A 25,718-nucleotide genomic window follows, 5' to 3' on the forward strand; every position below is an offset into this window, starting at 1 on the left:
ATGAGGGAGCTCTGACAATACTAAGAAACTTGCCAGCACAGCCCCGGGAATTTGCAACAGAAGTTCATCCTCTCTAGCCCACGAGTTACAATCTCCTCTTGGTCAATAGCGGCCCCAAGTTATTCTGTGCAATGACTGCTTGTTACCTTGTGTGCTTTCAACAGGTGTTTTCACTCCAGTTCCCAGAGTGCAAGTGAAAAACCCACCACTTCCAGCATTAAATGAGCGCTTGCTGGCAGCCTTGGCAGAAAGGACTGACATCAGTAGCAGAATCAGCCACATTTATCCCAACTCTTCCTCACAGTCAGAGCTAGGAACTTGGAGAAAGTCGTGGAAGTTTGTACTGGGGAAAGTTATACCAAAATTTATATTATACCATAATATGCCATGATATTGGCAGATCTGAGGTCTACTTTTATTCATGGTTGGGTGTATTCATGTTTTATGTGCTAGCACCCCATAACTTCTTCAGCTTCACCAGGGCTGTTATAACTATGGGATATTCCAAGAAGATTAATTTATCCTATCTAACTTCTCAAAATGTCTTCATTGTCCAAACTTCATCTTTATCAAGAAGGGCCTCGCAGCCCTTAAATACCTTCTATTCAAGATCCTGCAGGTCACTTCGCTCCCACAGGCAGTTAAATACAGGCTCTTGTGGCAAATATGGCAGCAGAGTACGTAGAAAAACAATCTGTCAATTATTCATGTATTTTTAACCATCAGTAGTGTGGTACAGCAAGTGGCAAAAGTGGAGGAGAGCCAAGAAAGTAATGAGCCATCTTCTCTGCAGATCACCAGTAAATGCTCTGCCGGTCACAAAGAACCACAATTAAGAGAATGTTGGCATTAGTGATTAATGAGCTATTTAAAACTAGTGAATCAGATTGCACTTTATGTGCCCTGTCACCTATGGGTGAGGTTTTGTAGAATGTAATTCACAGACACCCAACCTGGACAGAAATAAAACCATTCATTTCATATTCTTGTTACAAAACAGTGGTGCAGATATCAGAATCACACCTCATGTCACATCTTAGTTAGAAAAATGAAAGAAAACAGAACTCCTTCTGTAGAGAATGAATGAACTGATTCAGATTTTACCTTTAGTTCAGTCCTAGGCTAAGATGGCACTGGAATGGGCAGCATTATTTCCAATTTGTTCATTCACGAAAAGACTTGAAAAGCACATGTTTAAATCCCTTCCAATTCCAGCATTTACTTAAGCACGTTTAAAGAAAACACATATATTTAAATGCGATCTTGAATAGGAATTCTGCATACTCAGGCCCAAATGTATCATCTGAAAAATCTCATATGCCTTATTCATCAGCAATAGATTTTATAAAATTTTCTTTTACACTACTGAAAGAAAGTAAAACAATGCCACTATTACAGTCAATACTCAGATAATGCAGCCTTAGAGCTCTACTTTACTGTTAGAATTTATAAATAAAATCATGCTCACGCTGTGACTTTCACCCATGCCACTGCATTTTTCTCTTCTTTGACCAAGAAGGAGGTAAGGGAATGCCAACTGAGAGTTTTACTCTAACTTTCTATTTTCTTCTGTGGGCGTACAGACCATCCTTGTTACCTGACTGAAATACCTGCATACAGTTTCTTTAATGTTTCTCAATTTTTTTTTCCCTTGGCTCCATCTACCTAGGTCATATGGGTGTAGCTTCATACTGATAAACTTGCCTTGCCAAAACTTCAAAATGAAAACCTGACATTTGGTTTATTTTGCTAGTCGTCTGATCAGCATGAGCAAAATTTGCAAATAATTCTGGGAAAATTCTGTGCTTAAAACCCAACCATTGTTTGAAATATGAGCATCTCTCTTCAGAGAAGCAGAAAACAAAAAAAAGAAGCCACACTGTGTTATAAGAATGGCCATACTTGGTCAGTTTAAAGGTTCATCTAGCCTGGCATTCTTTCCTTGTAATGGTTAATAGCAGATGCCTTGGGAAGAGCATAGGAATACGGCAAGCAGAAGTTAATACTTTCCTAGAATACCCTCCTAACCTTCAACAGTTCACAGATCAGACTTCTCACCTGACAAATCCAAGACTTTTCACATTGTCCTGGTTTCAGCTGAGACAGAGTTAATTTTCTTTATAGGGGCTGGTATGGGGCTATGTTTTGGATTTGTGCTGAGAACAGTGTGGATAATACAGAGATGTTTTAGTTGTTGCTGCACTGGTCAAGGACTTTTCAGCTTCCCATGCTCTGCCAGGTGCAGAAGAAGTTGGCAGGGGGCATGGCCAGGACAGCTGATCCAAACTAACTAAAGGACTAGTCCATACCATATGGCGTCATGCTCAGTATACAAAGCTGGGGGAAGAAGGAGGAAGGGGGGGACACTCCAAGGGATGGCGTTTTTCTTCCCAAGTAACCACTACACATGATGGAGCCCTGCTTTCCTGGAGATGGCTGAACACCTGCCTGCCCATGGGAACTAGCGAAGGAATTCCCTGCTTTGCTTTGCTTGCGTGCACGGCTTTTGCTGTACCTACTAAACCGTCTTTATCTCAACCCACGAGTTTTCTCACTTTTCCGATTCTCTCCCCCATCCCACGGGGGGGGAGTGAGCGAGTGGCTGGGTGGGGCTTAGTTGCTGGCTGGGGCTAAACCACGACACACATACATCACCAAGACAGAGGGATAAACTTTACATAAGACAAATGGTATGCTTTGATGTTGAGAGGTCTATAGTAACTGTTGCTGAATAGAAATAATGTGAAAGAAACATATAGGCAATGCATTAGCTCTCCTGCTCACCGTTACCAGAAAACAGAATATTTACCCCATGAGCTTCACCAGCATCCCTTGAACAGGGCTACTGTCCTCACCACTATCAGCATCCTGCAATTCAGAGGTGGTGAAGTCTTGTTAGGTGATCTAGCTCATATTACCATGAACCCAGGACTAAAGAGGGGAAACCACAATACGCCTCTTGTGATGTTCAATACCAAGTTAAAACCACCACTTGTTCCTTCTTAAACGGTGAAATTTCGACCTACTAAGATTAACAATGTTACTCAGTGTTCATCATTATCATTTTAATATTGCGCTAGAAAGAAAATGAAATTGCCATATGGTGGAATTATCATGTCAGACATCTGTTAACTCCCTCTTATGGAAAAACAAAGCACTTTAATATATTCACAGGGTAAGCAAGCTGATAGCTATTTTTAATATATGAAGATATTAAATTAAGTGTTTTGCCCCACATGGTAGGATTTTCTTTAGAGGTTTACCTCTAAAGGCTTACCTGTATAACACTGAAAAAATAGATAACGGTGTCTGTTTCTGTGGGGACTCATAGCACTGCAAAACTATTGCAAAAGTTTAAATGCTAAGGTCAGTTAAGATTACAGAGGAGGCACTGCCACAACAAATTTGTAAAGCTTTTTGGACAGTTGATTGAAAACACTGGGCTGATCTCAGCCATTTACAGATTTGTGTCTAATTAGATTAATGTAATACACTCAAAACATTTTTTTAAACACTGGTCTTGTTTGAATTTTCATTTTGAATATTTTTTTTTTCAAATTTGCCTGAACCTAACGATAAAGAATTAAAAAAAAAAAATCAAACAGAAATAGATTCAAACAAAAGAGTTTGTGTTCCTTTGTTCTTGTTATGTTGCTGATAAAAATGGAAAAACTATTTTGGGTCATCCCAAATGATTCTTCCATCAATCATTTCATTGAGAAAAACAATAATCACATCCTGAACCTTCCTCTCCTGCCACTTGTGCATATGGCTTTAACCATGACTGCCATTTCATAAAGCAAATGCTACAACTGCCTTTATCTCTCATTTAATTATAATACGGCTGTTTGGATTACTCTAGAAAATATTATTTTTTAGACTATTCCTGCACGTGATGATTCAGGCTACCAGCATCTACCTCAGGGAGAGGAAATGTTAATGTAAATGAAATTATCAGGGAAATATTTTAAATGTTTATGCTATCCTAGTTGTAATTGGACATCACCACAAAAATGTAACTAAAAAAATTATGTTTATACATTCAAATACGTATGCAAATACTTGTAGTTTTTAGAAGGCAATACACATCTAGCTACCACTGCTATCCTACACTGTGGCATGATATACAAAAGTATTGATAATGCTTCGATATGGATTAAATCAGCAAGTCCATCACACCTAGAGAAAATGTATTCAGACTGTTGTATTCCATACCTCTGGGAGCCTGAAATTAAACAGCTAAGTCTTAGTTTTAATGTAAGGAATTATCAGCTTTACTGAACACTTTCGGTCTAGCTGGATCTCCCTAAAGCATTTGGTAGAACTCCCAGACACTTAATTTTAGTGAATTCATGGCCTTGTGTAACATGGAGGCTGGATCTACACTAGTTTTCCCAAAATTTGACCAGAAATAGACAGAAGGAAGGGAGAATATTCTCTTAGGGCTTTATACTTAACACCAGCACATTTGTGAAAGTCACAGGAGAATCTGGATAGGAAAAGAAAAGCAAATGATCAACTCCTGAATCTATTAGTCAGTGGAGTCACCTATGGCTACATGGACATCAGAATCTCACTCTTGCTGTTCCCAGCATTATCACGGCATCTACTCAGCACAGATACTAATGCCCTGCTTTAAAAACCTGAAAATAATATGCAAGTGTCATTTAAGATATGTCTAAGGCCATTTATTCTGACCTCATCCTTTTTTTTAAAGCAGGAAAATGTCAGAATAAATGTGTTCTCTATATTTATACTGTTATGCTGGGGGCTGAGCAAAACCTCGTGCGAGCTGATGGGCATTTCAACAGCCCTGTCAACCTCTTCAGTCTTCCCTCTTGACAGAATCCACCCACAAAATCCCAAACATTGAGTATGTGGCTAGATTAAAAGATGTAGCAAAATAATACAGTACATTATACCTTCATATGTTTTGTTCCCCATGCAAGCCTTTTTTCTTCCTGATGTGAAGGTATGTCAGCACCATGCAATCTCTTCAAAAGGGCCTTCTCCCACATTGTTTCTGCTCTTTCCAGAACTACTTCTAATTTACCTGCTACATGTTCTCCTAAAACCTGATACTTCCAATTCTGTGTTTCTAGATACAGACAATAATCTTAATAATCTATCTGAACATAATCAAAGCCATTAATGGATTTCATCCTCACCCCATCGTCATCTCGCAGCAGGGAAGTACTCGGTTAATTTATTGATGAGAGATGAACTGGAGGAAGATGGTATCATTTCCCCCAGGTATGAATACAAACCTACGTCTTTGATTTCTGTTTAATTGGTCAATATATCATCTCATTCTCCAGAGTGGATTTTAAGGAAATGGTTCCTATTTCTCAGTCTGTGTTTCTATACGCTTCTAGGAGAGAGTGGTATAGTTAGATCCAACTATATGGGACAACTAATGGAACAACTTCAGTTCTTCTCTTCCTCAATGCAGATGTCCCTGCCCATCATTTATGTTCCCTCTTGGGAGAAACTGGCAAGTCTCACATGCTTCTTCCTGAAGTCACTTCAGAGACTTTACTGTTCACCTTTGCATTAAAAAAATTCCAAACTAATAACTTCCTCTGGCTTTTATAAGTGTGTGTATATGTGTGTGTATATATATATATATATATATGCTTGCAAAACCATACTGCAAAAAAGGGACATTTCAACAGAGAGTGGTTAAAAGAAAGGAAAACTATGCAAAGAAATAATACACTGCCTGCATGCAAAATTACTTGTAACAGAACTGCAAATCCTCTAGGTAAAGAGCATGGAGACATAACTATTAGAAATTATCTAAGTCTGAAGCAATGCCCATATATAAACAAAACCTGAGCACCAGCTATTTACATCAAATACTGAATATCAGATGGAAGCAAATAAAGACAACTTTAGCTAACAGATTAAATGAAATAAGTCACAAATTAATTATTGATTTATTCAAGACAGAGATAGGATGTTGGTACTACCCACAGGAAAAAAAAAAAAAAAAAGGCAAATATTTTTTAAATAAACCTTCTATACTGACTTATTAACTGAACATAGTCCCAAGAGTTATTTCATTAAAGAAAGTGATCTGCAGTCTATGAAGCAGGTGTGCCTGTGAATGAAGCTTTGTTCTTAATAATAGTAAGTGAGCAGAAAGGCTTCACACACTACTGTCACCATCATGTTTAGAGAAATGTCCAGTATATAATATGGTTGTATCACCTACACTTTGAAAAGTTCTGATACATGTTTGATGTTCAACAAAACATGAAACAGCGTACTATCGTAGATGGGCCCTTGCCAGCCATACATAAAAGCACATTGAACACTGCAACCTGCAGTAATCAACCTGAGCGCCACTCATATACGTATAGCATGAAAACTATTGCAGTCATCATTTGCACTGATACTTTGCTGCAGTACCCTGGGGGGTCTGCAAGTGTAGCAGCACATTTAAGCTGTGCTTTTTCAGAGGTGGTTACCTGCTTTGGGTTCCTACCGCTGGGAGAGGAGAGTCACACCCCAACTCAATCTATCTTCCTTTCCCTCAGCTCTGAGGGATCATACACAAAAGTAAAGAAATAGAATGTAGAATAGAATTATTTCATGCTTTCTGAAAGGAAATTGTGTGAGCCAAGTATGTAAAACACACAGTACTTCAGTCATAGAAATTCACCAAAGAAAACAGTGAACAAGATCTTCAGGCTTACCACAGCTTCAGTGAACGATAAGGGGACTGAATGACTATCGCTTTCTTTTCACAGGAGAACAGCAGCTCTCAGACACAATGCAAGCATTTCTATCCTGCAAGGCTAGTGAAAATCAGTAGTGACTGTAACACCCAGGCCTTTTCAGCCATCTCAAATGCAGAAAAGTGCGTAACAGCTATGTGACTGTACGGTTATGGGTCACCAACTCTGCAACAGCCTCTTGTTCCACCTGGGTGAAACAATCAAATTTCTGTATAATCCTGATGTAATGAGGTTTGTTTAGTGTGCTGGGAGGCACTGAGGAGGAAGAGCAGAGAGATATGGAGTATGAGACAGAACCAAGCACCGCTTCATATGAGAGGGCCCTTCCTAAGAAAGCAGTTGGAAGAAAGAGCCTGTGAATGCAAGGGAAATATTTCTCCAACAACAAATCACTGGCTAAATTTGGGGCTGACTTTGCTCAGTAACCATTAGATACCATGTCTCATATTATGCAAAGGGATGTTTTAGAAATATTACAGCGCTAACGTGACACGAACAACATATTAGGAGAAAAGCAGCATGCTATGAAAAAATGCTAGTATCAAGATAAAGTTTGCTCTACTTGAAAATTAAAATTCACCGTATTTAAAAAATGCAATGAGCCAGAATTTGAGACTGAATAACACCAATTTGGGTTAAAAAAAACACATGATAAAGCAGACTTTGTAATAAATGAGCTTGGTCATTTGAACATGCAAGAACAACAAAATCGAAGCTGCAAGTGGCCTCAGATCCTTTTTTCCCAAATTGAACTTAAAAAGAAACTTTGATTTGCAACCAATTAACCAACAATTTAGACAAGCGTCTTGAGGTCCTTTGGATACTAACAATGTTTTAATTTAATTTACAAACTTTTTTTCTCCTGTGCGTACAAATTGTAGGGGGTATTTTCAAAGCATTGTTCCAGGCTTTAGACATACCCCTCTGGCTTAACGGAAATTGCATGGTTTGGCTTCCTTTTTGAGCGACTGGAAACCTATCCCAGTCAGCTTTCACATTGAACGACAACAAAGAAAGGATGTCAATGGAAGGGTGCCAGTGTGAGCAACTTCCAAGTTTCCATTAATTCTTTGAAATTCTGTTGCCAAGTCAGAGTAACAATTCACAGAATGAAATGGAGACAGCCTCCTGCATGCTGCTCTTTCTCAGGTAATACCTGTGAAAGACTAGGCTTTGCAGCATGTCTCATGACCCAAATGCATCATACCAGGCTGGATGGTGCCTCTTGAAGCTAATCCACAGCAGAGCTAAAGACAAGGCAACCCACCCAGAAGTCGGTCTTCTCTGGACTGTATAGTGTAGCAGATGTGAAGTATCATTGCTGATCAGGTCCAGGCATTTTTATGCCTGTAGTTTCTCAAGCAACTGGTCAAGATTTGCCTTTGGTGCCCCAGTGTGCTACAAATTGCCTGTATGAACCCCTCCTTTCTAACAAATGCTAACCAACTAACATCAAGTCTTATCCTCTGAGCTTGACACAAAGCTCTGGTTTCAGAGGCAAAATTCTCCGTAGACTATAAAGCTAACGACAATCGCTGTTATTTAGGAGTTCAATGGCAAGGCTGCATGCACAAAAGCGTGTATTTCTTAAGTAACTTACACATTAAGAATACTCTGATATAGTATCTACCTATAGAAATGTCTCGGATAAGATTTTCAAAAACATTGAAGTAATAGAAAAACATTAATGAGTTTGAGGGAACTTTTGAAAACCTCATCCTAAGCGCACATTCACTTTGTTTTTCTTTTTAATCTTTGCTTTCTAAACACAAAATGGGGGGAAACACGGCTCTGCAATATGCAACAGAAGACCAGGATGGCAGCAGAACTCACGTAATTTGGCTTCTCTATGAGCTTAATGTCCTTGAAATCTTTCTGCCAATGACAGATTTGACTGAATTGATTGAGGGATTCAATATTTATTAAGAGACAGACAGACAAACATGCAACCACATAAGACATGCTTGAAAACAACAAACCAATCAGCCAACCCAACACGCAGGTGTGCTGAAAGCTGCATTTCTAAAGCCACCCTATTTATATAACTTCAGTGCTCCTACTGAAGAGCTAATAATCAATATACAAATACTTTGCAGGAGAATGGGAAAGTCAGATCTAATTGGGTAGCAAATACTAAAACATAATTAGAGAATTTTAATGTTCACGGTATCCTATTTTAATTTTTTAGAGATCCTAGTTGAGTGTCAGTATTAACAAACAATTATGTTCATTAATTAATTAAACAATCAAATTATCAAAAATAATTGGAAGAAACTAAAAAAGCACAGTCTGATAGTTTAAAAAAAAACAGGCAAAAAAAACGGTGTAGGTTTCATGCACCTAGCTAATTTTCTATCTACCTGCAATTAAAAAGTGAGCACTTCTACAACTACCATATTTGCATAGACATCCTAGTGCAAATGAGATTTGTCCTTAACATTTGAATTCCCCAGGTTCTGTCATCTAGCGAGCATGTATGGGTACTGAGCACTGTAGTGCTGGAAGCTATGGGATTCATTTTATACTAGTAAGCATCTGTTGAGTCAAATCCTTGTGATTTACCAGACCCCTGGGGAAGGCCAGCTGATGAACTGGCCCCAGCAGGACCAAGTTGACTGGTTGGTGTGAACATCCAGAGAAGAAATGGCAGCAGCGCAGAGGCACAGAAAGAACCCAACCCCTGTGTATAAGAACAGGCATTGCAAACCATGCAGTGGATAATTTTAAACCAAGATGGGTGGAAAATACTCTTCTTCCTATTAACTACATTGATTTAATGATTAATGTGTCTCCATAAAATTTATGTTAAAATTAATCACATTTACTATCCTGTGTAAAGGTCATGTACTCAACTACCATTCTTAAAATTGAACTCTTTCCATGGAAAACACCCCTGTCTTTTTCAAATGCTTGTTTTTATTTGGCAGGTGAAGACACTGAGCCAAGCCTGTCATTGTCCCTGCTACAGTGAATACCATTTAAATCTGCTGCTTCAATACACGTAAAGAAACATAACCTTCACCTGAGGTATGCCCTCCAAGGCAACTGACCAAATTTCAGCTCATCAATTTAATATGAAGTCAATTTAATTCTGCTTGACCAAAAATCAGTGCTTATTGTTCTAAAACATGCAATCATCTCACAGTGTATTGCAATTGCTGGTTAAGTGGCTTAGTGTTATTGATAAGAGCCCACTCTGATGAGAACAAAGAGGACTGCCAGAATCCCTTATGAAAAATAAAAAAAGCTATTTTGCACACAACTTTCAGAAACAGTTTCCAACGCATGAGAGCAGAGGCTGCTCTGTGGATGGGCTGTCATAATCAAATCCTTAGAAACGGACGAGAAATGAGCATATTATTCTTGATTTACTATCACTTCATTTATGATTTCCAGTTAATACAGATCCACAAAGCCATGCCAAAGAGATACTAAAGGCCTGATTGTGCTATCCTACTTCAAGCAAAACCCATACTCAAAGTCCTTTTGAAGCCCTTCTGCTTCTGCCAACTCTTGCAATTTTTATTGCAAGCCTTGCAGTACTTGATGTTTTGCTTAACATTCCGGCTCCTGGAGTTATACAACATGTGAATCTCCTTTATTTTCAATTTTAAAAGAAGTTTATCACCTTCATGACTGAATAGAAAAACTTGCAAATGAGACTTTTAAAAAGTGTCAAAAATAAAAGAGAAAAAGAATAAAGAACTTAACTGCATCATTTTACTGGATAACTTCATAAAGAAGATGATATTCTTAGACCAAATTAATGATTTCTGAGCCCCAGTGCATACCTTCAGCTCACCAAAAGTTAGCAACACATAGCTGCGTATTTTCACTTAACAGAAGTCCTGTTCTTGTAACACTTAAGGTTGGGGATTTCGTTTCATGCTCATAAAGTTATGCAAAATTTTGAACCTCCTCCCGTCCAGTGTGGGGGGAGCGAAGGACCTCTCCCGCAGTCCTCAGCTCCCATGCCACTGGCCCTGGGTTCCCTCAAATGTCAATGGCAAAGTGAGGAGCAAAGTGGAGAAAACATCTCATCAACCACTCAGCTGGTGCTGACTTTGCACCAACTGCCCAGCTGGGACAAACTGGGCAGCCCAGCCCTTAAATAGCCTGCTCCAGAGTCTACCATAAGCTATGCGGTGATCCTACAGGACAGCTGTAGCTCAGGGGCTGCTATCTGAAGAGCCTGGATCAAAAACCAGGCAGTAAACTATCCCTCCCACGATGGCTGCAAATCTGCACGTTGCTTGTTAACACTGAAACAGCGCAATGCTTGCTTTATTTCCCTCTTCCTCCCACCTCCTAATCTTTTTTTCCCCCCTCCTTACCTGATACCTTTTATTTATTCTGTAAGCTATTTGAGGCAGGGGCTGTCACTTCCTATGTGTTTATGCAGTGCCTTGCATGAAGGCTGACAGCTCTAGGTGCCATTATAATCAAAGAGAGAGGAGGGGTGGGATTTTTAAGGCTCTAAGGAAAATGAGGCATTCACCTACCATTGACATTCAATAGGCTTTGAGTACCTTTCTCCCCTTTGAAAAATCTACATTTACAAGTATAATAATTAAGATGTCTGTCATCACCAAAACATCAATTCTTAAAATATGACACAGCGTCCAAGTAGGAAAAACCTTCATTTAGAGCAGAGTCACTAACAAAAAGTATTTTTTTTTTCAGAAGCGCTAAGACCTCAGTTGTCTAAAATCATGCAGAACAGTATTCAACATACTTTCTGGAAGTATCATGTCTATCTTGTATCATATATTGCATTAGTTAGATATCTGCTGAGAAGCACACACTCCATCAATTTAAGCACTAACATTGTAGATTTTTAAAAGAACATTTCCTATAAATAGAGGTTTAAATGATCTTCTTTAAGTATTGTAATCTTTAATTGAATTCAATACCTCTGCAAATGGAGCAAACAATCTCTGACTGATTAGATCATTTGCTTCTATTCTATTTCAGACACGCACTGGTTTGCAATAACGTAAGGTTTTTTCATTAGCAATTGCTGTTCAGCTGCATATTTTCTTCAGTAACCTAATTAATGCTAGAAAGGTAACTTTGCTTCTTGTGCATTACAGTATGTCAATGTAGTTGACACTCTTGCAGAGGTTATATATAAACAAAAATCAGAAAAAAATGTAAAGGACAAAAATGAAAGGGAATGCAGAAATTAAAAGTAGATTTTCCATGAGATGGTGAGTGCCTTCATCTCCCAGTGACATCAAGATGGAAAGTGATTACTCAGCACCCTGCAAGATAAACCCGTGGGAGTCCTGTGGGTCACTAGCACAGAAATTATTACATGCAGGTAGAATAAGAAAACAGGTATTAATGAAGAGAATAAATTATGTCCTTAATTTGATTTAGTAGCTTCCTAGGTCTGAGTTTGTTGCATGAATAACATAGCATCCTGCAGACAAATTTCAGCTTTGACTTTGGGATGTTATCAATCTCTTCAAATCAAATCACAGGCATGATTGCAAACTGCGTTCCAGTGCAGTCCCTGACTAATTAAGCGTATAGCTATAATGACAACACAGATCCTACCAGGCAGGATGTTTAGACATAGCTGAAGTAAACCACTGTGTATTATTAATGGCAAGAAGGGCTCAGTTATAGACTCAGGATACCATGTGCTGTAATGGCATTAACACTGAATGCTTTCCTCAGAAATGTTGAGTTCAGGCTCTTAGATACAAAATAGTCCTGCCAAGTTTTTTCAAATGAGCTGCATCAAGGACTCGCATCAGCCAGGCTAACAGGTGAGAGAGGTTGATCTAAACCTTCACCCGCAGAATGTGCTTTGGCAAGACGCTGTGCACCTCTGGATGCTCCTGGAGCCTGCCTGAGGCTCATGATGTTGGTACATCAAAGAGCAGGTGCTGACAGCATTGTGGGGTAGCCAGCTCAGCCAGGAGGGGTCGAAGGAATGGCACGGTTGCATTGAAGTCACTCTGCTCCAGTGGCAGCGGGGTGCTCTAAATAAATTGTGTAGATGCTCTGATAAAGTCAGTAAGGGTCACAGCTTATTTCAGGCACCACAGTGTAGAATCAGAAGATCTATGGAAGATCTCTTTGCCTAATCGTCTCTTTCCCCTCTTCAGAAAAAATTATACCTCACTATAGTTATTAGCTTAAGAAACTTTTTTCTTCGCCATATATGCCATTGGAGCACCTAAAAAAGAAAAATCTTAGTGGCTAGACATCCAAACAAGTGAGTAAATCATACTGGGGAATATTCCTGGAAGCTGAGGCCAACTGGCACAGCAACTATACCAGTAAACTCCCATTGCCCACAAATCGTGCAAAGTGCCAATTGGGAAAGCTCGCTGTGACGTTCTGCCTCCCAAATTGTGCCTGGGAGTTACCTGAGCGAGTGGCAGAGGCCAAAAGCATGCTGGGAACTGTTAGAACAGTTTAACTTCGTTTAATTTTAATTTAGTAGCATTAATTTAGCCCAAATTCTTCCACACTGTGAGGATGTCCTGCCCTTTTAGATGCAGATCTTCCTCTGTGCAAATTTGATGAAGTCGTACGTTTCATTGCTGCAAAATACTGAGATCAGACTGGTTGGATGATAAAATGGGAGATACTATTTAAAACAGAATTAATAACAAAGAAAATTTATGGCCTATTTAATAAAAACACTGTAGTTAACTACAATAATCAGTAAAAGAACTGCAACCTATAATCTGCAATGGATGCCACTTTTTGGAGGCAGCTGGTTCCATATATCTCTAGTTGGGTTTTATTGCCCCCTTTTTTTTTCCCTTTTGGATTCTCATGCACTTTAAATAAACAAGGAAAATGCATAAAACCTGTGGTTTTTTGATAATACAAGTCAAAAATTTTTTTAAAAGCTCATTTTTAACTTAAATGTTCTGCTTCCTTATACAAAATAACAATTTTTACTTTTACATCAGTGTAGTTTTCAATCTGTAGTATAAAGTGTACCAAAATACTACAGATGGAAAAGCTGAAGTGTTGAGTTTGATGCCCTGCTCAAATTCCAACTGTCAGTTGAGGTTTTACACAGAAAACAGGCAACCTGATCTCATCCTCCCAGCCTAATCAGCACATTCTCCTCCATTCTTGAGAAAATTAACCTCATTCATCACGTCGTGCTCCTGTTCCTCCCTATGTCTCACGACACTTTCTTTGCTCCTTGTCCTACTTCAGAGTGCAGCTGTCATGGCTTGATGGCACAGTGAGCGCACAAGCAAGCATGTGAACCAAGTGAACACAGGAGAAGCTTTTAGCAGTGTTCCTTTTTGTTTGTTTGGGGTTTTTGTTTGTTTGTTGTTTAGGCAGAATAAATATAAAAGAATCTGCTCTGCCACGGAAATCTCGTGGTAAATTTTAGGTTTTTAAAGCACAAACTCTGAATGCTGTTACTCAGGGTATCCACAAGATGAAGGTACTTAATTCACTCACCTGGTTTTATCCCACCTTTTCGCAATAATTAAATTCCCCCACATATTAGACAGAGATCCTGACAAAACCTGAAAGCTACTAACTATATCACTAAATTCATGAGATGCAAATAACCTCAACAAACAGTAAACAACAGGCTCTGGAGTCTCCCAGGGTGCAGAGTGCTCTTAATTCCCTCTGCTGCCACTCCTTCTTATGAGGAGTTCTGCCCAAGATGATGATCAATCGTGAGACTAGAGAAACTGCTAATTCCTTCTTTTCCAGCCTCTTCCAACTTTTTGTCTTCACACCTCCTTTCTGTTCCCTCTTCAAAACGGGTCTCTTTTCTCTATCTCATGGATAAAATCACCATTTCATTTCATTATCTCTAATTCCAGACATCCTGCATTCCTACACTGAAAATAATTTATATAAGTCATCAAAGGAAGAAAGAGTATTTAAAAATATGCACCACTATGAAGATGGATGACAGGGCAAAAAAACTCAGCACAAGAAAAGTCTGAACTGGTAAGTTTTTGCCTAATTTAGAAGAACAGCAAAGTCCTTACTTTCCCTCTAAATGCTGATCAACATCGCATCCATGAGCCATGTATGGTACAGAACTTTTATCTGTAATTCATGCATTTCTTCAACAGGAACAATTTCACCTGCAGAATGAATGCGATGTAGGAAGCCACACTCAAAGACGGGAAAATATTTGCAAAAGTCGAGAAAGCCAACTAACCTGACCAATAGGTTCTTTTGTCGGGGTCTTTCCTCTTCTAGCGGTGCTCGTGGCCAAAGTGGTGGTTGTTTCCATGACTGACGTGGACATCTCAGACTGCATCGCTGTGGCTGTGGACTCAGTTGTCATAGAGGAAGGCACTTCACCAACAAGTCTCACATTTCCTTCTATCACGATGTTGGCATCATTTTCTGCTGCCATATTCAGAACTTTCAAGCCATTGTAGTAAAGACCAGAGAGCTGGCCTTGGAAAGGATGGCCACGTTCCTTGCCTCCAATTTTTATGGTTGCTTGGCTATTGAAGATTGTGAGCTGACGCCCTGTGAAGATAATATTATATACATGCAAAAATGTTGACTGTGAACACTATAATCTACACAAGTGATAACAGATTTTCATGGGGTGAATAATGAGAGCAATAAACTATAAGAAAAGGATTTGACTCATAATTCATTGCTTTTTAATGAGGTGTCCATGAAATGCATAAATTTTGAGAGCATTTGAATTTGTCTTAATTTACAACGGTTTAGGATTTTTTTTTTTTTTATTTTTTTTTTTTGCTAAAAGGCCAATCAAATATATTTGCAAATGTGTTTAGTACTACAAATGATACCCCCTCTCCCTTTTACCTGAACGCAGTGTTAAGCTTTTTGGTGTGTGTCAAGAATGCCAGGTTTCTAATTCCTTAAGATTACTTTTTCTTCAAGTCTGCCAACATTTCAAAGTTTTTTCCACACAATACAGCATAGGGTCTATAGCTTTAAGTATGTACATGTGAGCTTATGTATGTATAGACACATACAAATATGTATATACACACAGAGAGAGTCTATATATATGCCAACAGGTCACTAGGTCCAGTGAATTTTAAAGAATAGGTCATGGAGTAATCTGTCATATCTCTACATAAGTGAATAAAATATTTACATTTTTAATTAAATGTTTCCTTTTTGTATTTAAATGTTTATTTTCCTTCAACATCCACACTGAAAAGAAACACATGGTTCACACTGAGTGAGGCAGATTCACAGAGGCACTGAGGCACACATCTCAGAGGCAGATTCAAAAATAGATGTCTGATTGGCTTTCAGCAAGGCTATCAATTAAAATAAAAGATTTTAGATGTAAAAGCGGCTTCAGAAATGATACACATACCGATGGAGAAATCATGGCACATTTCCATTAAACAGAGAAATCCTCAGCAACAGTACCACTCTTAGTAAATAGAATAGTCACTTTAGCAGATTGGTTTCTGCTCACAAAAAGCATGCACACAACTTTAAGTTCTGTTTTAATTAGTGTTTGTTCCAAAATCCCCTTAGAAGGTTGCAAACGTTAAAGGGACTTCATTTTGACTGGCAATTCATATTGCCCACTATTTAAGATACCTACAGTTTAAACAAATTTTTTTTCAGGACCATAATGAAGATATCATAACTACATATATTTTTAGTTAATAATTTAGATGCTGGAACATGTAATATAATCTATGAATGATTTATAATTTTTGGTTAATGTTTGCTATGAGTACCTTCATAGATTGAGTTAGTGGATTATATTTAACAGTCCCTTTAACCTTAAGTTAACAGGGTAAGATTATTAAACAGCTGGTACTTCTAGAAATGTATAGAAATTATTATACAAGGTATGCAAATATTACTCTATATTTTACTTTTTAAAATTTGTTTTTAATTTAGTTTTACTGAAATTTATTTTTTATGTTTATTAGTGTTACAATGAAGTACTACTTGGTTATGTTCAAATTATTTTTTTATTTGAAGTTTTAATCAATGTTTTTTACCTTTGTCGAGTAGCCATTCATCAACTACTCGACCAAGTCGATATGGAATTCGCTGTCTAGCAATCGCCAGGCGCTCGTTATCATTGTTTCCTTTAAAGTTTAAAGAGACATTTCATTGGTTAAAATCTGTAAGGTCAAAGGTTAAAAGTTAATACTTAAAGCTTGAGCTATACAGTTGCCACATGATTTTTTGAAATTTGGAATTTTAAAAAGTGCTACCTAGAACATTTCATGGTTCAGACTTTTCATTCATTCATTTATTTTATTTTAGCAAACAAAATTATTCCTATGTTAATTGAAAATTAGAAATCTGCATTTGAGCTAGGTTATTAAACTTATGTTATAGACAGACCCAAAAAACAAATTTAAACATCATCGAATGGCTTTACAAAAAATGATCATTGACCTCAGGGTTTTGTCTTTTTTGATGTTTCTTATTAACTAGTTAAACATGTTCAGGTGAAACAGGTTTAAGTTTTCAAAAGACATCCAACCTCTCACTCCAGGTTAGTCATTTAAAGAAGAAGAACACAACTCTTAATCACCATCTAAGGCACACTTACTTCTGCTGTCTAGAAATAGACCTGCTGTAACTTATTTCCTAGTCAGAAAAGAGACATTCTTATTCGCTTCATTTAAATAAATTCCAGAGATTCAAATATATGGTACAGAACAGACCAGGGTATTCACTGTTTGTACATTCTCATAGGACACGTTGACAATGTCTTGAAGGAACACCAAGGCTTTGACAAAAGTGACTTGCTGAAAGGTAGCCTGGTACTGAAATGTGGAAGCACTTTAAAATTTAGCAAGAGGCCATCTGTAGTGAGGTTTCATAAGTTCAGAACTAACCAGAACCCGGCAATGCAAAGCACAAACTTGTCATATTTGCAAACCATATCTATTCTCAGTCTGTGCAGAGATCTTTGACTTCTTCAAATAAAACAATGAGATAAAATAAGGCTGGTACAGTCAGAAAAATATCAGACAACGAGGAATAATTAGCAGATAACTTTAAATATTTATTTCTAATTATAGCTTTTTGTGTTTGAATGCTATAGATGTGATCTCTCTGAAAACCATGTCTTCTACTTAGAACTTTTCTTAGGAGAATGGTAAACCTAAATATTTCTTTCAATATACAGGGTTTTGGTGGCAGTAGTATTTTAGACAAACAATACCTTTTTCTTCCATTGTATTGGTTCATATTAGTAAAGAACCTGAGAGATAAGAAGAGCCAGATGAGTAAAAAGCAGCCATTCCTAATTCAGGTCCAAATCCAAAGTCAATCTTACTAGCTCAAATGTGCATACTGTCTTTGACTTCAAAACCCACCAACGAACCAAGTCCTGTATCTGCAGTGGAAATGGAAGTACAGGATGCAGTAGGCCATGCAGTGCTCAGAAATACATTTTCTTCAGCTAGAAGGATCATACTGCTAATTACCAAACCAAAGTATTATACAAATTCAGAAAATCGACGTTCTAGTTTGTCAGACAATTACCCCCGCTATCAGCACCACAAGCCATAACAGGCTTGCAGGGAAGAATCAGTATCATAGCCCCCAGAAATAGCAAGAGAAACAGCTTCTGTGCCAAAACGCATGGTGGTATTATTCAGATACTTATTCTGCAGTGACATGAACTACTACTTTCCATGTTTCATGCCTCCCTCATTTGGTTTAGCACGGACATAGTTCACTATGCCAAAAGCTGATCTATTTTCTTTTGAGAGGATGTCCTTTTCCTATTCACTTTCCAGTGTAGAATCATAGAATGGTTTGAGTTGGAAGGGACATTTGAAGATCATCTCGTCCAACACCCCTGCCATGGGCAGGGACATCTTTCACGAGATCAGGTTGCTCAAAGCCCATTCAACCTGACCTTGAACACTTCCAATGATGGGGCATCCACAACTTCTCTGGGCAACCACAGAAGCTGGTGCCACAACTTCTCTGGGCAAATATGCTATGTGAACTTCTACGTGCATGTCAATATTAAAAAGTGCATGGGTGTATATATAAAAATATATACTTTTTTTTTCATATGTATATTTTGCTTTATTCTCAACTTTCAGAAATATTATCTGTAAGACAATATTTTACTGAAACTTTAATTTTTCTGCCTTTCAAGAAACGGAAAATTTAGAATAAAAGGCTTCAGAACACAACTCTTGTGATGTTGTGAGAATACAAAATGTCTTAAATATTTTTTCCTGTTATGATCTTAAAATTACTGCTCTTTATCCTGGGTTCCTTCACTTACAACAAACTTATGACTAAATGGAAATTTGAGAAGTACAGGAAAAACATGCAAACTGTCATGTGATCAACATGGGAACAAAGGTAAGTAGTGTTATCCTCCATGTTTCTGTTCTGGATTTGTACCTTCTATTAAAAAAAAAAAAATATATATATATATATATATATACACACACCACCCCCTCCACCAGTGAGTTAATAATATATGTTCCCTGACAGCCAGTTACTTTTAACACTTATGTTTAGCTTGTCAATAAGATGTTTCTACAGTTTTTATTGAGGCATTATCAGTTGATTCACTGAATAAGTCAGAGAACACCCTATTTCCAAAAGGTTTCCTTAACTTAAAACAAATGAATCATGAGGTTTTGTTACTGTTGGGTATGGGGTTTTTTGTTATGTTACCTATATTTAAAAAAAAAAAGGGGGGTGGGGGGGTGGGCGGGAGTCTTCTATGTCATTTATAAGAAAAGGCTACATTGTTCAGAAGAGGTTTGCGGGCTTAAGGAATCTATTAACACAATGGAAAGAAGTCTCATGGATGTAGATCATCATTCACTCATCAGATTCACCCAGTGTTACTGGATGCCTTTCATGAAGAAATGCTCCCTAGACCTCAGAAGAACCATACAGTCACGTCAAAGTGAAACACTGTTCACAACTGCATATGTTGGGAAGGCATTAAACTCTATGTTGTTTATTCAGCCAGTGGGTGTAAATTAGGTGCATTTGGTAGCAGGACCCTCTGCAGTCACCAGTCTAGATCCCTAACACTATGGCATCTCTCTGCTGTAATTCCATTACTAACACAGGACTTATCCTAGGCAAGGGTTTATTGCTGCCTCCACTTTCACTCCTTGGCAGCTGCTCCAGGACATCTCTATGGTGATCGTGGAAACTCCTCTGTGAATTAACAGCATAAATTTCATCTTGACCAGCTTATACATTTCTTTGAATTATTTCATTAAAAAATCCATGCAGTACTTTTTTTTTTTTTTTAAATATTGCACCCTATTATAATGTGATTCTGTCTATAAATTATGTTTTATACTAACTGCAGCAGCCTTGCACCACTGGGAGCAAAATACAAATGAAAAGCAAGGAAATAACCATTTGATTTGTAAAGGTCACACAAAAAAATAATTGCTGATTACATTAGCCCATCCCTCATCAGAGGAAAAGTGCATTGTCAAATGCATCTCAATTTGACACTATTACATTAGCTTAAATTCTTCTAGTATATAATATAAATGGAAGGGCTAGAGGGAAATGGTGTGGAACTTATCCAGATTTAGTTTCAAGGAGAACACATAGGTTTGGTAATGATGAAACTACTAGACACATAGGTAACTTAACAACTACATTTAAAAAAAAACATTATACGTAGCATTGAAAATAATGCAAATGACATTAAAAGCAACAAATATCCTATTATTACATCATGAAAACCACACATCATTTCAATAACTGCTCCTTCCCAAACAGCTGGTTTGGGTCATACACTCAGCTACAATGAATCTGGATAGCCCCACTGAATTCAGTAAAACTATGTGCATTTACTTCATCTGGTAATCTTATCCCCAGTAGGGAAAACATAAATACCACATATTGTTTTTCTCAGGAGTATTCAGTGCACATTTTTCATGCTTCCTTTATTTATGCTTGTTTTTACCAATATGGTGAACCACAAGAAACTTCTTCAGTAAAAACACTTCCAAGAAGATTGATAAATATTTTCATACTCTAAATAAACCTGTGGCTTTGAGATTTTATTTCTGTTACCCATCTGAAAGATTAAGTGCTCTGGCAGGCATGCTTTTCAACTGTAATTCATAAAAAACAACTGATATGCCTAAACTTTAATTGTAGACAGCTATGTGACTATCCAGCATGACACTTCCTGGTTATATGGCCAAGATTTCTTTGATTTAAAAAGCTAGGTAGAAATGATTCATTCAGGATGTGCACTGTGACACTGTCTAACCTGATTGAATTCTAGATGGCTTAATTCTTCTGCTAAATAGATAATATTTTGTCACAACACAGTGTTAATTCTGTGCGGGCAGAAAGGCTTCAAGGGAATAACAATAATTCCAAAGAATCAAGGTAAGCAGAGAGGAGCAGCAAAGGTCAAATCTTTGAGTCGAAGCTAAATCTTGTGGCAAGATTGAGAAGAAGCAATCCAAAAAAACTTTAATCATACCTTTATATCTATAGGTCAGCTGGGACAAACCAACTATGTGAACTTCACTAATATGTATTTTATCCCTCCTGATTTATTATATTGTCAGTGCTGGAGTGTAATTCTATTTTGTTCTCTGAAATAAAAGTGTCAGTTATTGATGTGAAATAGCAGCATCCTTGAAAGGGAATAAGTAAGAAGGTTGAAAATCGAGAGTCTGTGAAGAACAACCTAGACTAGAGAATATTTTCTTTGAAACAAACCCTTTAACAGAATACAAATTCACCTTGTTAGTCTCAAGTGATCTGCTAGGGAAATAAATAACAAGGTGATGAAACCAAGATCTATCTCCATTTATAAAGCCCCCTCTCCCTAGTTTTGCTCATCATGATCTTGACACTGCTATTTCTGAACCATGACTCCCTGACATCCGCAAGAGGAAGGCAGAGACCCCTATCATTCCTCCAGATGCAGTTAGGGATGAAACCTGACTGAAGTGTCATCTGCACGGCATGGGAGGAAGCCACAGCAGCTCTGTGGTACAGGGGCAAACAGTCCACACAGTGTCTCACATGGCCAGGCTAGGAAACAAAAGCACAATCTCAGTAATGGCCCATACTAAAGTTCAATCAAATCATCTATTACTGTGCACACACACTTGTGTATACAAGTATATATTAATGTTGGAATAAACTGGAGATACAAAGACTGTGGTCTAAAATTTGTGCAACAGATGATTTTGCACGTGCAGCTTGCCTCTTCCCAGCAAAAGAGGGAGTGATATTTTAAGTGCTATCAATTGCAAGCACAAACTTTTACATGACTTGCACATAATTTTGTCATGCTGGTGTTCACACTGGCTCCATGTCCTGGCCATACGTGGATGCTTTCAGTGTCATCATAGTCGCAGCGTAAATTGATGTTAACAATACAATGCTGCTGTAATGCATTTTGAATAGCCAATATACAGACGTTCTCTAAAGCTATATTAAGATTCAAATTTAAATAGTCTTTAGCTGTCATCTAAGGAATTCAGCAGCTATGTCTACATTGCTCTGTTTGACCAAGGAACCCTTAGAAAGGTCACTCAGGCGAGGGCTCCCCACCCACATGTACGCTGCAGACCCACAGTATGTTCCCAGACTTTCCATGCACGATGAGTAGGGTGTGCTAGCACATAACCTTACTTCACCTGCCACTGTAGACCTCTATCAAGCCTTGCTCCTAACAAACTTAGGTCCTAAATAGTCTGCAGCACATCCCATCATCCGATCCTGCCTGTTGCCTTCCTAAATAGCCCTACTATTACCTGCAAGCATCTTGTCCTCAGCAGCAATCAGGAAGCTTGCCTTTATGCCTGCAAACACAAGATCACCTTTTCCATCACAACCCCCTGGGTCCAGGATATACAAGCATGAGACTGGGTTGGATGGGGCAGAGGACAAAAGGTCCAGGTTCACCCCAGGAAATCACTGTGTTTGTGGGGGACTCCGACCCAGATCTTTGCTGAGTGCTTACAGACTTGGCCATCTGGTATTTGATCCAGGAATGACAAAGTTCTGAATGGATCAGATAAAGCTGTGTGTCTTTTTCTGTTACTAAAATATGCCTGCTCTACCTGTTACAATGTGGAGGACAGTGAGTTAGGAGAGATGGAGGAGGATACACTGGTCAGACTCAAAGACGAGGAGTTACATATCCAGAAGGCTGATTTGGGCCTCCTCCAGTGTTCAAAGGGCAGGTAGACACACAGTTCTAGGATGTGTATTTTTTCCCATTGGACATCTTGAACAAACCTTACCGTCAGCTTGGTGAGAAGATAAAGGTGCAAAGAAACTCTAAAGTTGGAGAAAGAACCTGCAGCAAATATGTAATGAGTGCAACTCTACAATGCCTTACCTTATTCCAGAAGAGCTAACCTATAAAAAAAGAAACCACCATGAGGTATGACTTCTCCAGACTTTAAAGTGTCAAACCTGGCAAGTTCATATTAAATAACCATAACATAATATGGTCCTTTTCACCCTGCAGGGACTCCCAAATTCCTTATAATGGATATTAGGTATCCCAAGAGGATATTCTGCTCAAGAATGACTGACAGCAGTCTTCATAGCAAAGTGAAATATCTCATCGGTGGCTCATAACACTGCTAAACACAAAGCAAAACTTAGGTTGCCTTAAAGAAGAATCCAGTAATCGGATTTATTGGAAGATGTATGTGGCAGTTGATTCCCATTCCACTGATACTACAGACTGCACCAAAACATCTTATGTTCACCTGTAAGGTCCTTGTCTCATGCTTGCATATTAAACAAACTAAATCATATTTTTACAACTTTCTACAGGATAAAACTGAAAACTCTCATTAACCTCTCAGGGAGATCTGAACCTTCACTTCAAATCAACTACCTTCCGTCCTGTTTTGGTTTTGATTATTTTTCACTGGATTAATTAGTAATTAAACGAAGAGTGTGCTCTTCCTGACTCTCACTTCCTCACTGTAATGCAATATCTGTCTCAGTTTATGCAGTGTTGGATTGCTTACTTTGAGAGATTGGTGTATTATATCAAAAGCAAGCAAGAGAAGATGAAAAGCAACAACAAGGTGATAAGAAAACATACGACTTGTCTGATAAATTAAAGGTCATATTTTGTTATCAGGAGTTTTAAAAAGATCCTTTGTTCTGCCTGTGCAGCATTTAAGGAGCTAATATTGTATGGCTGCTGCTAAAATAGGTAGGAAAATTGATAGAAATCATTAAAGAGGAAGATTAAAGTATAAAAAATGAATTGTTATAAGTACAGTACCTTGCCCCACATCACTCCAAGAGTGACATTTTGCAGTTCTCCAAGGTAAAAGCACTCTGAACTGTTTCTAAATCATAATGACACAGCATTTAAGGTTACTTTTCCTATAGAAATTTAACCAGAAGTTGACTGTAAGTGGTTTCTTATTCAATAGGTTTTCAACAGCTGGAAAATGGAGAATATTTCAACCTCACTGTATCTAAAATTAGCTAGGTCTGAGATAGCAACTACTGAATGTGTTCTTCTGACTTTCGCCCAGGTAGCAATTAGGATGATCTTCATTTCATGTTAGCAAAGACCTGCTATATAGAATGTCTCTTGACAGAAATAATACATTATATAAATGAACAACAGCAAATCGAAAACACTGTGCTCAGCTCTTATTTTACATTTCTATTGGTCTGTAACCCCATGAGTATCCAGTATTCAGGCAGAAGCCATCAATAAGAAAGGTCTTATTAACTATGTGCAAGCCTCCTAATTAAGTTTAGTCACACTGCAAGTTCCTAGGATGGAATAGGAGAAACTGTCAAAAGGTCATTGCTTATATCATTGCATTTTATTGTAGACAGTGAAAAGCTTTAGGTAATTCTATGTATTTTTCCATATATTATTTCTGGACCATTTGCAACAGGAAAATTTATCTGAAACAATTAAAAAAATTATTCTGGGGTTAAATTCTGCTCATGGTTATGTGATTTATAAGAGAAAATAGAGTTTGGCCTTCAGCTGTGATCACCAAAGGTCCAGCAATTGAACTGCTCTAGCAGACTGTTTGGAGGCAATGCAGGGTGCAGTGAGGATAATTTCAGGCCCATTACATGACCAGAGACATAAAAACGTAAGAAATCCAAGGCAATCAGCATCAACGCTCAACAGCACACAAACTAACTTGACTGCAAATGCAAATATTAAAAACGTTGATTTCATGTTCTTTCATGAAGCACGAAAATGCTAGATTTAACCACCACTATGCCCCAAAGCCCTGGACCATACAGGTGCTTTGTCACACTCACTACATCTGCTGAGGCTGCGTCAGCTCGTTCTCCTAGAAATATGCATGATTACACACAAGCCAATGGAAACAACAAAAGAGAGGTCATTATTTGGACAAACCTTTGCCAAGCAGAAGAAACCAAATGCACCCATACAGATAGAAAATGGCATTTAAGAGATAAAAATCTGTTCTGTGTCAGCAGTGCAGCAAAGAAAGTAGCCCTTGGCCAAAGCAAGCTCCAGACTTTCAGTTCTGTCTAAAAGTGGCATTTCAATTTGTGTATTTATGCCTTGCAGACATTTTACTATAAAAGAATAATCTATTTCAAATGGAAAGGTTTAAACTTGTACACATAGGGTTTTTTTTTTTTAACGCTTTTGGCAAGACACAGAAACAGAAACTGTAAATAATAGAAACAGATGCTCACTGAGATAAAAGCAGAGGAGTGCTTTAGGACTGCAGAACTATAATGAGCAGTCCACCACGCAACAGCATAATGGCTGTGGGTAGAATCCCAGCAGTGATTTAGTTTTATCTGTTAAAAGGTGAAATAATCTGATTCCCTAATTATACATTAAAATAAAGCTTCACTAATATTTTCCATTTAAATTAATCTGTGATATGCAGCACATCACTATAACTTTTTATGAAATACAGCTATTTTTTTTAAATCTGCAGTGTGTTTCCAATTAGCTAAGTATTTTCCACTTGTGATTATGTTTCACCTCAGTTTTTTGTGTAGTCTAACTGAGAA

At 38.0% G+C, this 25,718-nt stretch overlaps 1 protein-coding gene across 21 annotated transcripts in view; it reads right to left on the reverse strand.

Moving 5' to 3' along the window:
• NRXN1 (neurexin 1) overlaps positions 1–25,718 on the reverse strand; it is a 728,334-nt gene that overhangs the window by 81,899 nt on the left and 620,717 nt on the right. For 13 of the 21 annotated variants that reach the window (XM_072858461.1, XM_072858465.1, XM_072858462.1 and 10 more), the window contains 2 exons: positions 16,718–16,807; positions 14,917–15,236 (listed from right to left, as the gene is read on the reverse strand). In XM_072858461.1, coding sequence (XP_072714562.1) covers positions 14,917–15,236; positions 16,718–16,807 — 410 coding nt within the window. The remainder of the gene's footprint in view (positions 1–14,916; positions 15,237–16,717; positions 16,808–25,718) is intronic. The other 8 variants (XM_072858477.1, XM_072858476.1, XM_072858472.1 and 5 more) reach the window with 2 other exon arrangements.

The sequence above is a fragment of the Ciconia boyciana genome, chromosome 3, assembly GCF_034638445.1.
Source record: "Ciconia boyciana chromosome 3, ASM3463844v1, whole genome shotgun sequence".
In the NCBI taxonomy this organism is placed as follows: domain Eukaryota; kingdom Metazoa; phylum Chordata; class Aves; order Ciconiiformes; family Ciconiidae; genus Ciconia; species Ciconia boyciana.